The sequence below is a fragment of the Typopeltis vanoorti genome, chromosome 8, assembly GCF_054136105.1.
Source record: "Typopeltis vanoorti isolate ZY-2024b chromosome 8, IOZ_Tvanoo_1.0, whole genome shotgun sequence".
In the NCBI taxonomy this organism is placed as follows: Eukaryota; Metazoa; Arthropoda; class Arachnida; order Uropygi; family Thelyphonidae; genus Typopeltis; species Typopeltis vanoorti.
Genome location: NC_143556.1, coordinates 30,364,879 through 30,382,733, shown reverse-complemented (window position 1 = coordinate 30,382,733; position 17,855 = coordinate 30,364,879). Strand labels below are relative to the sequence as shown.

At 36.1% G+C, this 17,855-nt stretch overlaps 1 protein-coding gene across 3 annotated transcripts in view; it reads right to left on the bottom strand.

Annotated features, from left to right (window-relative positions):
- Window positions 1-17,855, bottom strand: part of LOC150103899 (uncharacterized) — a 426,738-nt gene that overhangs the window by 239,986 nt on the left and 168,897 nt on the right. For all 3 annotated transcript variants that reach the window (XM_090397172.1, XM_090397171.1, XM_090397173.1), the window contains exons 8-9: window positions 15,775-15,953; window positions 1,483-1,592 (exon numbers count right to left, since the gene is read on the bottom strand). In XM_090397172.1, coding sequence (XP_090253298.1) covers window positions 1,483-1,592; window positions 15,775-15,953 — 289 coding nt within the window. The remainder of the gene's footprint in view (window positions 1-1,482; window positions 1,593-15,774; window positions 15,954-17,855) is intronic.

Genomic DNA, 17,855 nt, shown 5'->3' with positions numbered 1-17,855 from the left:
TATACACATATGACTTGCCTGCTACCATCTCATGCAAGTTCTGTTATGCTGATGACATTGTAATTGCCATTCGACACATAAACATGAGTCAGGCTGAAGAGGCACTTACAAAAGATCTGAAAACAATAGGTGAATATTACAAAAAATGGAGGCTCAAGCTCAATCCAGAAGTATCAAGCTTTCACCTTAATAATCGCATTGCAGATGTCACTTTACATATCGTCTTTGAAGGATGTTTACTACGACACAATAAGTTTCCAAAGTACTTGGGAGTGACCCTGGACCGCATGCTCTCTTACAAGCAACACCTAACAAACGTTTCTGCTAAGTTAAGAACCCGTAACAACATAATACAAAACTAATAGGCACGACATGGGGAGCAACACCTGATAATCTGCAGATTACAGCTCTTGACCTAGTTTTCTCTGTTGCCGAATATTGCTCACCAGTGTGGCTAAATAGCACACATGACTTGTTGATAGCCAACTAAATAATACAATGAGACTGATTCCTGGCACAATTAAATCAACGCCCACACACTGGCTTCCAGCTCTTAGCAACATTGTTCCACCGAATCTGCACAGGACTAAGGCAGGAGTATAAGAAAATCTTTGAGAACACAGCCCTACCAATACACTTAGATTTCCCAGACTTAAGTGTATGACAATTGAGATCAAGACATCCACCACTACAATTAGCCCAACTACTACTACAATCTAACTTTGACCTGAAGCAAAAGTGGCAAGAACAGTGGGAGAGCCAGACAGATGACATCACAAAATTTTCTCTCAAAGAATTAAAAGAAAGTTTTGATGCTCGCTCATACCTCCCACGAAAATCCTGGACTCAGCTTAACAGAATATGAACTGGTCATGGTGTATGTGTGGACATGCTTTTTAAATGGAGTAAATGACCATCCCCACATTGTGATTGTGGAGCTCAAAGACAAATTGTGGACCATATTGTGACTCAGTGTTATCTCAGAGCATATTCTGGAGACAAATTGGACTTTTTAAGTGCTACACCCGAAGCTATGAACTATCTAACCAATATGGTTGTAACCATTTCATTTTATTGGTTTTTAAAATGGCTTTTGACTTTTAATTTTATATGTTTTTAAAATGACAGTGTATTATACTGCATGTTTTGTTATTCATGCCATACGAATAAATAAATAACCTGTATAGATAGCACCAGATAAACTTTCTCTGTGGGGAGCACCATAAAAGTAAATAAATAAATAAAATCTTTCAATTAAACTGACATAATGTTTAAATTATCTCCAGAACAGGGTTTCAAATTATCTAACCCTTACTATAAGATTTTTATGATAATCTCGCACATGAGAGATTTACTAAATTTTATTGATAAAATCATCATTAAAATTCATTCATTGTTTTTTTAATTACTATCATTAAAAAAATATGTACGAGCGCGAGCGCGCGCGCACACACACGAATTCATATAATGAAATCTACTTACTATTATGGCATATTTCTTTTGAAGGAACTTCAATAATTTTAACTGTCTTTGGTGTGATGATTCCATTCAGCTTTTTAAGTTTTTCTAGGCCTCCTTTTTCCTTCTTTGATCTAGTAATAATTTAAATTATGTTAGGATTTTTTTTTACAAAAAATGAGATAACTACTACTAATAATAATTGTAATCACAACATATCTATCAACTCCCTTGATTTAGAATGTCATTCCTAATATACAAACCTTTCTCTACTCTAATGATGAGAAAAATTTTTCTCCTGTTTTATCTTGAAGTATTAAAGAATCTATTGATGTCATGTTGTACCATCATTTTGTATACCAGTTTAAGCCAATAAGAATACAATTTGGTCGGCTAAATCCCAAATTGCCAGCCCATCCTCATTCATTCAGTATCCAGGTAGATACCCAACAGGTTGCACCACGGGAAGGTGAGGATTGTGCATTAGGTCAGAAGCCCTAGTCAGTTCTCCGCATTCCTTTAAAAGCCAAGTGGAGGTCTCCTCTCAGTTATACAGCTTTGACCTTAAAGCACCCCTGGTACAACATGACAAAATTGCATGCTGGCTTTCATCTTTTAAGCCAATAAGAATACAATTTGGTTATATTCCTAATCCCAAATTTCCAGCCCATCCTCATTCGTTCAGTATCCAGGTAGATACCCAACAGGGTGCACCACGGGAAGGTGAGGACTGAACATTAGGTCAGAAGCCTTGGTTGGTTCTCCGCATTCCTTTAAAAGCCAAGTGGAGGTTTTCTCTCAGTTATACAGCTTTGACCCTTAAGCACCCCTGGTACAACATGACAAAATTTCATTCCGGTTGGGGCGTCACCATATTAAGCAAGGTCCACGCTGTTTTCACCAGGGAAAACCTGGACGAACAGCAAAAAGTCAGTTACTGGAACAAATCTGAAAGCACACTCCCAACTCAATATCACCAGAGTTAAAGATTGGTACTATCAACATAAGAAGACTGAACGGCAAAGAAATGGAGCTAGCTGAAGAATTAGATAAGTACCAGATCGACATAATAAGGGTGACTGAAACAAAAAAGACAAAAACTGGTGAGAACTTTCTGAGCAATAAATACAAAATGTTATATTCAGGCAATGACAATCAAGGAAAAGAAGGAGTAGCCATAGTATTCAACACAAAATACAAGGCTAATCTTATTGAATGGCAGGCAGTCTCAAGTAGTGATGTGGACAAATATCAGAATGGGGAATTTGACAATGAGACTTATTTGTTCCTATGGTCGCACAGAAGGTTCTACTAAGGAAGAAGTGGATAAATTTTTTGATGCTTTAGAGAAAGCAACTGACACAATAAAAAAGAAAAAGTTGGTCCTGTTGGGGATTAAATAGCAGAGTATGTAATGATTGTCAGACATACAAAAATATTTTGGGAAAATTTGGAGAAAAGAGCAAAGCTAATGATAATGGCAAATACCTGTTGGATTTCTGCTCAGGACATGGACTGGTTATTACTAACACCATGTTCCAACATAAAAATGTGCACAAATTCACAAGGAGAGAAGAGGCAAGGAATAAGAAAAGTCTAATTGATTATGTTATTGTTGATAGTGATGTTTTCTCCCTGTGTGGGACACCAGAGTGTACAGAGGATTTGAAATTAGAAGTGATCACTATTTAGTCTTGAGCAAGATAAAATTGAATTTCATATTGAAAAGAATAATGAAAATGTGGACTGTAGACTAAAATACACAAAGATTATTGAAGAAAAAATGAAAGAGTTTGAGAACAGGAACCAAACCTCGGAGATTCAGTGGCAAACCTTGAAGAAAACCCTGATTGTTTCAGCCAGAGAGCCATGTGGTGAGGTTGTCTGCAAGGATAGAAAAATCAGAACTCATTCGTGGACACAGGAAGTATAGAGGCAGTGAAGGAAAAGAAGAAAGCATATCAAATGTTCCTGGCAAATAAGTCAGCATGTGCTCTTATAGAATACAGAGACAAATGTCAGAATGCTAAACACTGTGTAAACAAAAGTCATGGGAGGACTTTGGCAAGAACACAGAAAATAAATATGTAGGTGGCAAAACATTCTGGAGGTTGTTGAAGAAGCTTAGAAATGGAGGAAAGAGTGCTGTAAAAGGAGTTAGAAATTATAAAGGTGACATGAAAACAGGAGAAAAAGATATCCTTGAAGTATGGAGTAATTATTTCGAAAAATTGCTAAATGAAACAAGCAGTGATGACAACACAGTGGTACAAAATACTGACCAGGCATGCAGGCAGGAATACATATCCATACTTGAAGTAGAAAAAGCCATCAAAGTTTTGAAATGTGGAAAGGCAGCAGGAGTAGATGATATTCGACCAGAAATGATGAAGTATGGTGGTATAAGAGTCTTACAGTGGCTGCACTGCATAGTTCAGAAAGCCTGGATAGAGGGCGAATTCCCGATGATTGGAGTAGAGCTCTTATAGTACCCATATATAAAAAGGGAAATAAAACTGCATGTGAGAATTACAGAGGTATTTCCCTACTGAGTGTTCCTGGCAAGATCTATGCAAGTATACTTGAGAAACGGTTGAGAAGCAGGAGTAGATGATATTCGACCAGAAATGATGAAGTATGGTGGTATAAGAGTCTTACAGTGGCTGCACTGCATAGTTCAGAAAGCCTGGATAGAGGGCGAATTCCCGATGATTGGAGTAGAGCTCTTATAGTACCCATATATAAAAAGGGAAATAAAACTGCATGTGAGAATTACAGAGGTATTTCCCTACTGAGTGTTCCTGGCAAGATCTATGCAAGTATACTTGAGAAACGGTTGAGAAGAATTGTGGAAGAAAAGCTTGGTGAAGAACAAGCTGGATTCATGCCAAATAGAAGCTGTCAGGATCAGAGCTTCACTTTACAACAAATAGTCGAGAAAGCATGGGAATATAACAGAGATCTGTATTTAAGTTTTGTCGATTTGGAAAAGGCATATGACAAGGTGCCAAGAGAGAAGCTATTCAATACGCTACAGTTATATGGTGTTAATGGGGCATTATATCAAGCAATATAGTCTTTATTTGAGTTGTAAGTCAGCAGTTAGAATTGAAGGAAGTACAGGAAGATGGCTTAATGTTAAATCTGGTGTGAGACAAGGATGTGCATTATCCCCTGTGTTATTCATTATCTATATGGATCACATTATGAAGGAAAGTGATATTAAACATGATATCAGAATTGGAGATGTTAATGTCAGCTCTTTGCTTTATGCGGGCGATGTTATACTTCTAAATAAATCCTCTACAAGTTTGCAAGATTATTATTATTACGGGCAACTCCAGGGAGTCATCAGACTCATCGAGGGAGGCCCCAAATCATATTCATCACAACAGATTCCCTAACTAAATTGAATAACTGTTGTAATAGATATGGTATGAAGGTCAGCATTAAAAAGACAAAGACAATGAAAATAGGTAGAATTGTTGAAAATGTCAACTGTGTTGTGAAAATGGGGAACCTGTGGAACAAGTAAAACATTTCAGCAACTTAGGCACGATTTTTACTCAAGATGGTAAATTAAATATGGAAATAGACAACAGAATCAACAAAGCTGGTATGGTAGGCAGTCAACTGAACAAATTCATATCTAATAAGAGAGAAATTAGTCGGAACATTAAATTAACCGTATACAAGACCAAGACAGTATTCAAACCAGTTTTAACTTATGGATCTGAGAGCTGGGTCAGAAGTAAAATACTTGACCAAAGGCTAGAGACCGCAGATATGAGAGTCCTGAGAAAGATTAGAGGCGTGAACAGATGGTATCAATCGCAATATCATATTAAAAACGAGGATATTAGGAAAGAAGTTTGTCAGCATCCAGGAATGCGTTAGCAGAGCTAATCTCAGGTGGTATGGTCACTTAAACAGAATGGACAAAGAAAGATTACCAAAAACAAGTGTTCTCTGCCAGGTTGGCAGCAAAACGACCCAGAGGAAGATCAAGATATAGGTGGATTGATACAGTACAAAGTGCCTTAGACGATAGAAATATAAGATCTGATAATGTTGGAGTCTTGACAAGTAACAGACTGATTTGGAGGAAAATTGTAGATAGGAAGTTAGTAATGATGTAATTTTTTTTCATGTAGTACTATCATATCCTGTACACCCCTTGAGGGTAACATGGCTGGAATTTGATGTCATGCAATGTCATAGTGCCCTCAAATACTAATAATTGATTTTGTATGATATATAAAGTTTGTGATATAATCTTTTAACATCCAGATTTAAAATTATGCTAACAATAATTTAAAACCACTATGAGAGAGTTTATGACAAACTATGATTTGTATGATTTGCAGCAAGTTTTCATTTTTCCCAAAGTTTATGTTCTTAACAGTTTTGTATTAATGTTCTGCTCTCTTCTTTACATTATGTTAACTAATATCTAACACTGAAAAAGCTGCTAGTTAATTAACAAAACTTGTCTGTTAGCTTAATATTTGTATTTTTTATCGTTTAAAAAAGCTTTTTCATCACTAAAATTTAACATAAAATGTTTACTCTTTATGGAAAGAAGAAATAAATAGGTGTATAATCTTGAAAGATTAAAATACCAGAAGATTTCACTTCTAAACTGATTAACATTTCTCAAGAGATATAGAATTAGCAGATCATTCCAATTTGTTGAGAATCAAAGAACATATCATGTTTTAAGTTCAAAATGCATCTATAACAAAACATCCTTCTCTCTTTTATAAGAGAAAATCCATAATTCAACCAGATATGCTGTTAATCAACTAGAACTTATTATTATTATGTGACACCTCCAGGGAGTCCAAAGACTCATTGAGGGAGAGTGCCAACATCATTAAACAATTGGCCCCTTGCAACTACTAACTGCGCTCAAACTTGCTTAACTTTTTGCGTGAACATTAGCAGTAGAGGCTCTACCAATCGACCAACCTTTGCTGAGATATGAATTTTGCTGATGCCAATAGTACTGATTCAGAAGTTTGGAATACTATAGACAATGATACCTTCATTCACATTCAGTCAATCTGATGTGCAAAATCACTTCTGCATTAAGCTCAGTGGTCTGTCATGTAACTTGGCTTCTTGAAAAATTAAAAAATAAAAATCAATACTTGAAAAATTAATAGTATCCTTTGGCTGTCAATGGTGTGTGTTCTTCTAGCCAGTGTGCCTATTTTGCCAGAGGAAAAATACAAGAAACTAGGAATAAAAACCCTGCTGCCACCACTACATGACTCTTTCTCGATAAGCCTTGATAGAGGTTCTTCATATCCTAGTAGGTGGGATTCAAACACAGATCTCTTCAAACAAAGAAAATACATGTGTTCTATATGTGCCAAAAGCATCTGAAGAAAGAAAAATGTGTCTTCTGGAAAATAACTTTTTTTTTAAAAAAAATGAAAGTATACTTCCTAGTGAAAAAATTTAGTATTTAGTCTTTGTCATTAATCCTCATAACATAGCAAAAACAGATATGTGTAGTGGGGATTAAAAAAAATTAAAAAAATAAATAAAAATTAAAAAAAACGACCAAAACCATTTCCCATAAATACTGCAAATGATTAAAAAAAAAAAAAATGTAGCACTATTACAAAAATATAACAGTAAAGATTGAGAAAAAACACTTTTCAGTTTTAGAAATAATGATACCATCAATTATTTAGAGGAGTACTACATCATCAGCATACCTCAGATTACTGATCAATCTACCACCTATTCTAATTCCTGTCTTGAGCTCATCCAATGCTACACACGTCCTAATAATAAACAAGTGAGGAGAAAGTAGACATCCTTGCCAAACTCCCTTTCCAACCTGAAGCCGATTAGTTAATCCAACACATGTTCTTATCAAGGCTTCTTGCTCCCCGTACAATTAGTTACAAATTTGATAGTGTGTTGAGGGAAAACCCATTCTTTTCATTACTTCCCACAGTTTCCTATGCTGAACACAGTCAAAAGCTTTAGAGTAGTCAATGTAATACATTACAGAGGGAGTCTAAATTCTTTATATTTTTCTATGATCTGTCTAAGGCAAAGGATCTGATCTCTGGTGCCCTTACCTTTCCTAAAACCTACTTGTTCCTCAAGCATCTCTGCTTCAACTTTGGACCCAATCCTATTTAGAATGATCTTCAACACCCCAACTGGCCATGACGTCTATAGATGCCCAGCTAAATCTGGATATGATTCTGTAACACCCATTGAATAACATGGATAATATAAGTGCAATTTGGTCTGACTATTTCATCCACCTCACCGGTAGGGAGGTTAATTAAGTCTTGCTTATATGAGTTGTTAAACTAATAGTTCTATTGTTCTTTCAGTTCTTCATATTTTACTTCTTATGTAGTGGTATGAAAGCAACTTCTTCCAATCTCCCGTATCCTTGTAATCAATCTATGATAGACTCTTATCCCTTCATCCTCTGTAGCCTTAACTGTGCTGGGATACCATCTGCACCTGGGGCTTTATTGCTATTAAGTTGTTTAACTGTTCTTTCAACCTCATGGCTAAGTGGAGAAGGTTCCAAATCAAAATTTTCCTGGTGAGAGGGTGCTCCTAATTTTCTTTATTCTCTCTGTTGTACAGTTCCTCACAGTATTCTTTCCATCTGTTTTTGATTTCCAGTTCTTCTGTTGCTACAGTTCCATTCCTGTTTCTGATGACATACAATATGGGTTTAAACTTGTGCTTTAGGTCATGAGCTAAATGAAACAACCTTTTATAATTGTATCTCCTCATCTGGAAGTATCGTTTCACATTTATTAGTATAAAACTTTTCCTTGTCTTGCCTGATGGTTCTTCTGACTTCTCTATGTAATCTCTTATAATTCTTCAGTCCCTGAGTCTCTTTGTTTTTCCAACCGCCTTCTCTTGATTAGTTCCCATACTGAATCTGATATCCATGGGTCTCTTGGTCCTTCTTATTAGAGTGAGATACTTATAGGCTGTATCCTCTGTTATAACCTTGATTCCTTCCCAAAGCATTTCTGGTGAGTTCTCTTCACTAGTCTCCAAAAAATTGATGTTTCTTCTGTGAACCCACTAGGAATTACTCTACCAATCAGTCTAGTGGGATGTGCCTGACTTGGAAGGTTTTGGACTCAGTCTTCCTTTGGCTCTTACTAGCTGATGGTCTGTACCTCAGTCTGCTCAAAGGACAAGTATGCACATCAGAGATGCTTGTCTTCCACTGTAGGAGAGCCAGGATGTGATTTGGTGTTTCAGCCTTTCACCATGAGTGTTACACATTCACTCAGGTCCAACTCTCATAGAATTCTTCACACTTTTCATCAGGCCTATTTGTGTGTGGGGGGGGGGGGGCATAAACTACCATGATTGACACATTGATAAGATGAACCTTAAGTCTAATGCAAAGTATCCTGTCATTAACAGGATTATAACCAAGAAAGGTTCTCGCCTGAACTGTTTTCAGTATCACAGCTACACCTCGTGATACTTTGAGTCATCTCCTGAATAAACAACAAGCTTACCATTCTGTCCTCTGAAGTGACCTTCTCAGTTCCATCTGGTATCTGTAATTCCCAGGATGTCAATTTTATACCTCTCCATCTCTGTACAAACAATATCAAGAGTACCCATCTGTAGATCCCGAACATTACATGTACCTATGTAAAATTTCCCTCTAAGATAACTACTGTATTCCTCAATCACAATATCACTGACTTTTGTTGGAGACTTTAATATACTTCTCAAACAGGACCTTCTGCCTAAACCCTGAATGCAGCTCTGATTATTCTGTATGACAATCGATGCCGCATGAGATGTATTATAAGGCACAACAATATTAGCATTCTGGAATGAAGTTAATGCAAGAAAAAAAGTGGTAGGCTTGCAGAGGCCCTTTCCTCATATCTGGGAAGTTTTGTTCCCTGATTCATCCCATATTGGACAGGTGGGTTGGGACTTTCTACTACTAGTCTACGGATAATATAACAGCAATATATTACATGAAGTAAGGCATGGTCCAACACCAGGTTCCTCAGGTTTGCCACTCCTGTACTCACTAAAGTGAGCCTTTGAGGTTCAAGGCCACATAGCTGTTTAAAAATCTGGCCATTTGTGTCTCTCATCCATGAAAGGTTGTAAACTCATAATACATCAGTACAAAAACAGGCTTCTTTTTTTAAAACGAGACAACATTTTAATGGTATTACTTTCTCTATTAAAAAAAAAATACATAATAAAAAATATAAAAAAAACTAAGTAAAAATTGTTTAATTCTCTGTTTCTTGTGCTATATGGCAGGTATTTTAGTGGGCTTGGATGTAATGAGTCTTTTTACCAAAATAATCCCAGAGAAGACGCGATACAGAGGAACTACTTCTGACAGACAGCATCAGCCTTATCAAACACTGTCTTTCTTAAAATATGAAGACATTTATGAAACAGAAAGTGGGCCTAGCAATGGTAGCTTCAGTTTCTCTGCACTTAGCAAATATTCATATGGAATCAATCCTTTGAAAAGATGATCATTGAAAATACCAATCAAGCACAAATATGGCTAAGGTATGTTGATAATATTTTCCTAATCTGGCCATATTCCAAAGAAACACTATCGTTTTAACAACTTCCTTGTGAATAGTTTAAATCACAAAATATGTTTCATAGTGGAAATTAAAGAAAATAGGACAGTACTTTTCTGGATGTATCAGTCTCAGTTACTGATCAGAACACTCTTCCTTGGTATATATATATATGTCACTTCTGGTTCCCATCTGCCATACGGCCGCGGGAGGGTAGCTAAATGCTACCATTCTAGGGAGAGATGATTATGAGCAAGGTGGTTTCCCGTTGCCTTCCTTGCCGTAAGTATTTTTATGACTGTAACCTGTGTGTTCACGGGGCCGGTTTGCCTGCTTGTGGGATGAAAAACCCCAGATAAACTGGCGGAAAAAACCTTGCTGCCCACGCCCAAGACTGGCTAACTTGGCTATGGCTGAGGAAGATCCTTAAGCTCCTCACGTCGTGGATGGGAATCGAACCTAGGACACTCCTTCCCCAGGCATATGGTTGCGAAGCGCAAAGCCACTAGGCTAACCGTGCGTATATATATATATATATATATATATATAAAAAAAATTCAACACTGGAAAATATTTACATGCTACATGCCCAGAACCAAGGTGGACAGATCAAGTGACAACAAAAGAAAACAAGAAATGGATTACTTCAAGTAACAACTCATAAAGAATGGCCATAATCTTAAGACTATCAATAACATTTACAAATGTCATCAAATGTTTTGACACATATACAAGATATGCATCAAAACATATCTTATATATGTGTCATATACAAGCATAGACTATAAAGGTGTAGTTTTTTAATTTACATAAAAATCATCACGAGTAAAATTGCTAATTTATTAAAGCCATACAACTTTTACAAGTTGCTTTTACATCAATGACAAAATTCTCCATGATGAAGTCACCAAACCAACCATATTCACCAGTTAAGAGCCCAAGCATATATAAAACTTTTTACGCATGTAATATCTGTTACATTGGACAAATGAGACACTTTGGAGAAAGTTGCATGAAAGAATATATAAAAGATGTACAGAAAAGCTAAGCTCACAAATCTGAACCTAGCTTTTTTTTTATATATTACCGATGAAAACATCAGGTACTTGAATGACTTGCAAGATGTCATGTTGAATTTAACAGTTGTGTTTACAGATTCAGAGAAGCTGCTGAAATGACCAATTATACAACAAAGTGTAATAAAAAATCAAGGCTTTATTTTTAATATGTCCTAGTATATTATATAATAATTATATGATATACTAGGACAAATTCTTGACAAAGTTAACAAGATCAGTAAGAACAGAGGATTTCAGCTCAATCCTAGCAAGACAAAAATTCATCATCATCAAATTACTGCCATGTACTCTCAAGGGGTGTACAGGATATGATAGTACTACATGAAAAAAATTACATCATTACTAACTTCCTATCTACAATTTTTCTCCAAATCAGTCTGTTACTTGTCAAGGCTTCAACATTATCAGATCTTATATTTCTATCATCTAAGGCACTTTGTACCGTATCAATCCACCTATATCTTGTTTCCTCTGGGTCGTTTTGCTGCCAACCTGGCAGAGAACACTTGTTTTGCTAATCTTTCTTCGCCCATTCTGTTTAAGTAACCATACCACCTGAGATTAGCTCTGCTAATGCATTCCTGGATGTTGACAATGTCAAGTTGTTTCCTAATATCCTCGTTTTTAATATGATATTGCTAAATTGTTGCCATCTGTTCATGCCTCTAATATTTCTCAGGACTCTCATATCTGTGGTCTCTAGTCTTATGTGAAGTGTTTTACTTCTGACTCAGCTCTCAGATCCATAAGTTAAAACTGGTTTGAACACTGTCTTGTATACAGCTAATTTAGTGTTCCGACTAATTTCTTTCTTATTCCATATGAATTTATTCAATTGACTTCCTACCATACCAGTTTTGTTGATTCTGTTGCCTATTTCTATATTTAATTTACCATCTTCAGTAAAAATCGTGCCTAAGTAGCTGAAATGTTTCACCTGTTCCACAGGTTCTCCATTCACAACACAGTTGACATTTTCAATAATTCTGCCTATTTTCATTGTCTTTGTCTTTTTATTGCTGACCTTCATACCATATATATTACAACAGCTATTCAATTTAGTCAGAGAATCTTAAAGACTAGTAGTGGATTTATTTAGAAGTATAACATCATCCGCATAAAGCAAAGAGCTGACATTAACATCTCCAATTTTGATATCATGTTTAATACCACTTTCCTTTATAATGTGATCCATATAGATAATGAATAATAGAGGGGATAATGTACATCCTTGACTCACACCAGATTTAACATTAAACCATCTTCCTATACTTCCTTCAATTCTAACTGCTAACTTACAACTCAAATAAAGACTATATTGCTTGATATAATGCCCCATTAACACCATATAACTGTAGCGTATTGAATAGTTTCTCTCTTGGCACCTTGTCATATGCCTTTTCCAAATCGACAAAACTTAAATATAGATCTCTGTTATATTCCCATGCTTTCTCGACTATTTGTCGTAAAGTGAAGATCTGATCCTGACAGCCTCTGTTTGGCCTGAATCCAGCTTGTTCTTCACCAAGCTTTTCTTCCACAATTCTTCTCAACCGTTTCTCAAGTATACTTGCATAGATCTTGCTAGGAACACTCAGTAGGGAAATACCTCTGTAATTCTCACATGCAGTTTTATTTCCCTTTTTATATATGTGTACTATGAGAGCTCTACTCCAATCATCAGGAATTCGTACCTCTGTCCAGGCTTTCTGAACTATGCAGTGCAGCCACTGTAAGACTTTTATACCACCATGCTTCAGCATTTCTGGTCGAATATCATCTACTCCTGCTGCCTTTCCACATTTCAAGCCTTTGATGGCTTTTTCTACTTCAAGTATGGATATGTATTCCTGACTGCATGCCTGGTCAGTGTTTTTTACCACTGCACTGTCATCACTGCTTGTTTCATTTAGCAGTTTTTCAAAGTAATTACTCCATACTTCAAGGATACCTTTTTCTCCCGTTTTCATGTCATCTTTATCATCTCTAACTCCTTTTACAGCACTCTTTCCTCCATTCCTAAGCTTCTTCAACAACCTCCAGAATATTTTGCCACGTTCTTGATATTTATTTTCTATATTCTTGCCAAAGTCATCCCATGACTTTTGTTTAGCTAGTTTTACATAGTGTTTAGCATTCTTGCATTTGTCTCTATATTCTCTAAGAGCACAAGCTGACTTATTTGACAGGAACTTTTGATATGCTTTCTTCATTTCCTTCACTGCCTCTTTATCTTCCTATGTCCACCAGGGAGTTCTGATTTTTTTATCCTTGCAGACAACCTCACCACATGCCTCTCTGGCAGAATCAATCAATGTTTTCTTCAGACTTTGCCACTGAATCTCCAAGGTTTGATTCCTGTTCTCAAACTCTTTCATTTTTTCTTCAATAATCTTTGTGTATTTTAGTCTGCAGTTCACATCTGAAAGCTGCACAACTTTTATTCGCTTTAAAACTTTCTTACATGTTATTCTTTCCAATATGAAATTCAATTTTATCCTGTACCCAATGTGTCCTGCACCCAGGCAGAAAACATCACTATCAACAATAACATAGTTAATGAGACTTTTGACTATGTTATCAACAATAACATAGTCAATGTGAATTTGTGCACATTTTGATGTTGGAACATGGTGTTAGTAATAATCAGTCCATGTCCTGAGCAGAAATCCAATAGATATTTGCCATTATTATTAGCTTTGCTCTTTTCTCCAAATTTTCCCAAAATATTTTTGTATGTCTCACAATCATTTCCTACTCTGCTATTTAGATCCCCAACAAGGACCAACTTTTCCTTTTTCATTGTGTCAGTTGCTTTTTCTAAAGCCTCAAAATATTCCTCCACTTCTACCTTAGTAGAACCTTCTGTGGGACCATAGGCACAAATAAGTCTCATTGTCCAGTTCCCCAATCTCATATTTGCCCACATTACTCTACTTGAGACTGACTGCCATTCAAGCAGATTAGCCTCGTATTTTGTGTTGAATACTATGGCTATTCCTTCTTTTCCTTGATTGTCATTGCCTGAATATAACATTTTGTATTTATTGCTCAGAAAGATCTCACCAGTTTTGGTCTTTTTTGTTTCAGTTACCTCTATTATGTCGATCTGGTACTTATCTAATTCCTCAGCTAGCTCCATTTCTTTGCCATTCTTCTTATGTTGATAGTACCGATCTTTAACTCTGGTGATGTTGAGTTGGGGTTTGTTTTCAGATTTGTTCCAGTAGCTGACTTTTCGCTGTTCGCCCTGGTTCCCTGGCGAAAACAACAGGGGGGGCCTTGTTTAACTGGGCGACGCCCCAGCCGGCATGAAATTTTGTCATGTCGTACCATCATTTTTTATTTTGGTTTAACCAATAAGAATACAATTTGGTCGGCTAAATCCCAAATTGCCAGCCCATCCTCGTTCGTTCAGTATCCAGGTAGATACCCAACAGGGTGCACCGCGAGAAGGTGAGGATTGGACATTAGGTCAGAAGCCCTGGTCGGTTCTCTGCATTCCTTTAAAGGCTATGTGGAGGTCTCCTCTCAGTTATATAGCTTTGACCCTTAAGCACCCCTGACACAAAAATTATGGTTCTCAAACCATCTTTGATCAGTCTCGATGTTAGTAGATCTTGGGCATGGGAAAGCGGGTTTTTACTCCCAGAGAACTCTGGTTTTTCATCCTGTAAACTCAAGAAAACTGACCGTAGCACCCACATTATTTCAGACAGTAACATATCCTGTTAGGGTTTGGCACCAAGAGATGGCAGCACTTGCTTACTGGTCTCTTCATCAGTAGCCACCTATAATTAGTGATAGAGATGGGCCTGCTATCTCTGATGGGCTACCAGTGGAGATTAAACTGCCTACTCAGTCTCCAAAAGCTAGATAGGGTAGAAAGGCCTCGCCTACTCCCTATAAGGAATGAAAGGCGTTAGATGATTTTTTTTTAAAGAAAATACAGACAGGGAAGCTCTTGAGAAACAAGTGTACATTAATGGAGAAAGAACTGAGGAAATCAGCAAGTTCAAATATGGGTAGTCTATTAGTCCAGTGTTGTTACAAATGGTGAACTTTTCATGGAAAAATCTGAGAAAGACCTACATCAAGGCAGATTAAAACTTTTAATTTGGTAGAGATATACAGATGACATATTTATTATCTGGAAATACAGTGAACCTGATTTAAATCATTTTCTCCATTTCCTCAACTCAAGTCACTATAAAATAAAATTTTAAATCAACTGGAAAGTAACGATAAATTATCTTTCCTATATGTTCTAATCAACAAAATACCAAATGGTGAAATCTTTCTAGAGATCTCTCATAAACAAACCACATAAAAGTTATCTTCATGCTAAATCACTGCACTACTCGATATGAAAGTCAGGCAGAATTTAAGACATTTTAGCATTAATATACAGCCAACCCTTACTATAGCAAACACCACCATAGTGAATTCACTCACTATAATAAACTACTAAGACATTAGACATCCTAGCCAAAGTCCCTCAATACTATTCTGAAGGAAATTCACTATAGCACAAACCTTTCATTTTAGTTTACTGCTCCTATGGTTCAATAAGTGAGAGTTGACTGTATTCCATCCCATCCCATTAATGTGTTAGGTTCAAGAAATATACAGAAAACTTCAAAACTTACTCAAGAAGTGGGGAACTATGAGAAATATTCAATTCTAGCCTCACTGATTTGAATTCTGAAGAAGTACCACAATGAGGACAAATAGGAAAGTCATTTTCTCTTACAGCTTGGCAATGTTGATGGAAGAAATGAAAAACATTTCTGTTGTTGCATATCATTATACATTGTAAGAAATGACCCTGAAAATACATAAGAATTACAGAGAACTTTGAATATGTACAACATTTAATAAAACAACATTTAATAAAACCACATATAATGCTGCATCAGCATGTTCTAAATATCCACAAACATTACGTTCTAAGTAAACAATAAATATCTTGCCACCATTAACATATGAAAGTTATACAAGGAATGTTATATCAGTATAGGACAATTATGCTACATTTAAATCTGGAAACTTGAAAATACTAAGCATATACAATACAATGATATTAATTTGAAAATTATTATGTCTTCAAAAGCTTTACAAAAATTGCTAGCATTCATGTATATACTTCCAATGCATAATGCATATGCCTTTCAATTACAATAGTATTACAAAATTTTTTTATTAAAATAGGTTCTCATGTTTCGCTAGTTTTATGTGGCTTCATTAGGTAATAGTTTATGCTGTTACTGTAACATATTACAAGAAAGATTATAGTATGAACCATTAACCTTAAAATAGAACATGATAAAATTACAAATTGAATACAATATGCACATTAAGTCCTGGACTTCAGTGAATAAGCTTCTACAAAAAGTTATAAAAGCTTATTCACTGAAGCATGTCACAAATCTTGTCTCTGAGATTTGTGACATGCTTCAATGACTGCTGTACTTAATGTAGTTAGTTTCATAGACAAAACATGTAGGGTTTTAGCTCTGCATGGAGGCTGCTGAAATTCCACTTAAAATGATACATTCAATTCTATTGAAAGAGAACTGAAAAGAGGATATAAAACATTTCAGCCAATTCAAAACATCTTTTGAAGTTATATACACCCATATGACTTGCCAGTCAATGATGTGATTTATTTTTGTAACATGCAAAAGCAGACTAGCATTATCTGCTCATTTATATTCTAAATCTTTTATGCTGTCCTTGATATGTTTCTCCCAACTATCCAATTTATCTCACATAATTCCTTACATTAAAGCAACAGATGTTGTAATCATCACAATTTTTCAGTGAAGAATGGGGTATGTTGCAGATATTGCAGCAACCATTCGATTTGGTTAACAAGTACTAGGATACTTTAATGTCAATATGCTCAGGTATGGATGAAGAAAGCATTCAGTTCTTAACATAATAAAGTGTCCGTGTGTTGAGGCTTAAGTGCTATGAGGACATTGTGTCGGAGGTTTAATAGAATATTTTCAGCACTGGGAAAGGATTAAAACTAATTTTAATGTTCCAATATTTCGTCTCAGTCACTGAGACATCTTCAGGGATTACAAATAACTTTTGTAACAACATACTCAAATACAATACAATATTAAGTGAAATACGTGGGCGACTCTAAAGTCCTATCTAGGTGGAGCGCCCGCTATGCTTGTTTGTGGGTGGCCTAGGATGTAACGTGGGATCTCTGATAATTAATGTTTCCCAATTTTGGGGAAGTTTCATGCAAACACATTTATTTAGATTCGGTTGATTTCTGAGTGCCTGCTGTAGATTCTAAAAACAGTCTTTCTTTTTTGAATTTACTATGGTGGAGTATGGTGATTTTTCTCCAGGAGATTCTGGGGTTATATCCAAAACATGGTCTGCAAGGCCAAATTGACCAGTGATTGCAGATGTATGATTTGTGTTCTAAATGGATGGTTGCTGATCTGCTTATCTGTCTGCAGTAAGCCAGCTTGCAGGAACAGAGTACTCTATATACTCCAGGCACTGAGAGAAGAGGAAGCTAATCTTTGGTAGAACAGATAAGAGTAGTAAGTTTACGGTGGGGCCTAAACGTTGTGCGAACGTTTTACTTTTTTAAGCACCTGGCTATTTTTTCTGATGTGCCACGGATGTAGGGTATGGTGATGGCATTTCTGAAGTCCTTCTGAAGAGATGGCAGGGGAATGGGGAGGAACTGATTATTTTT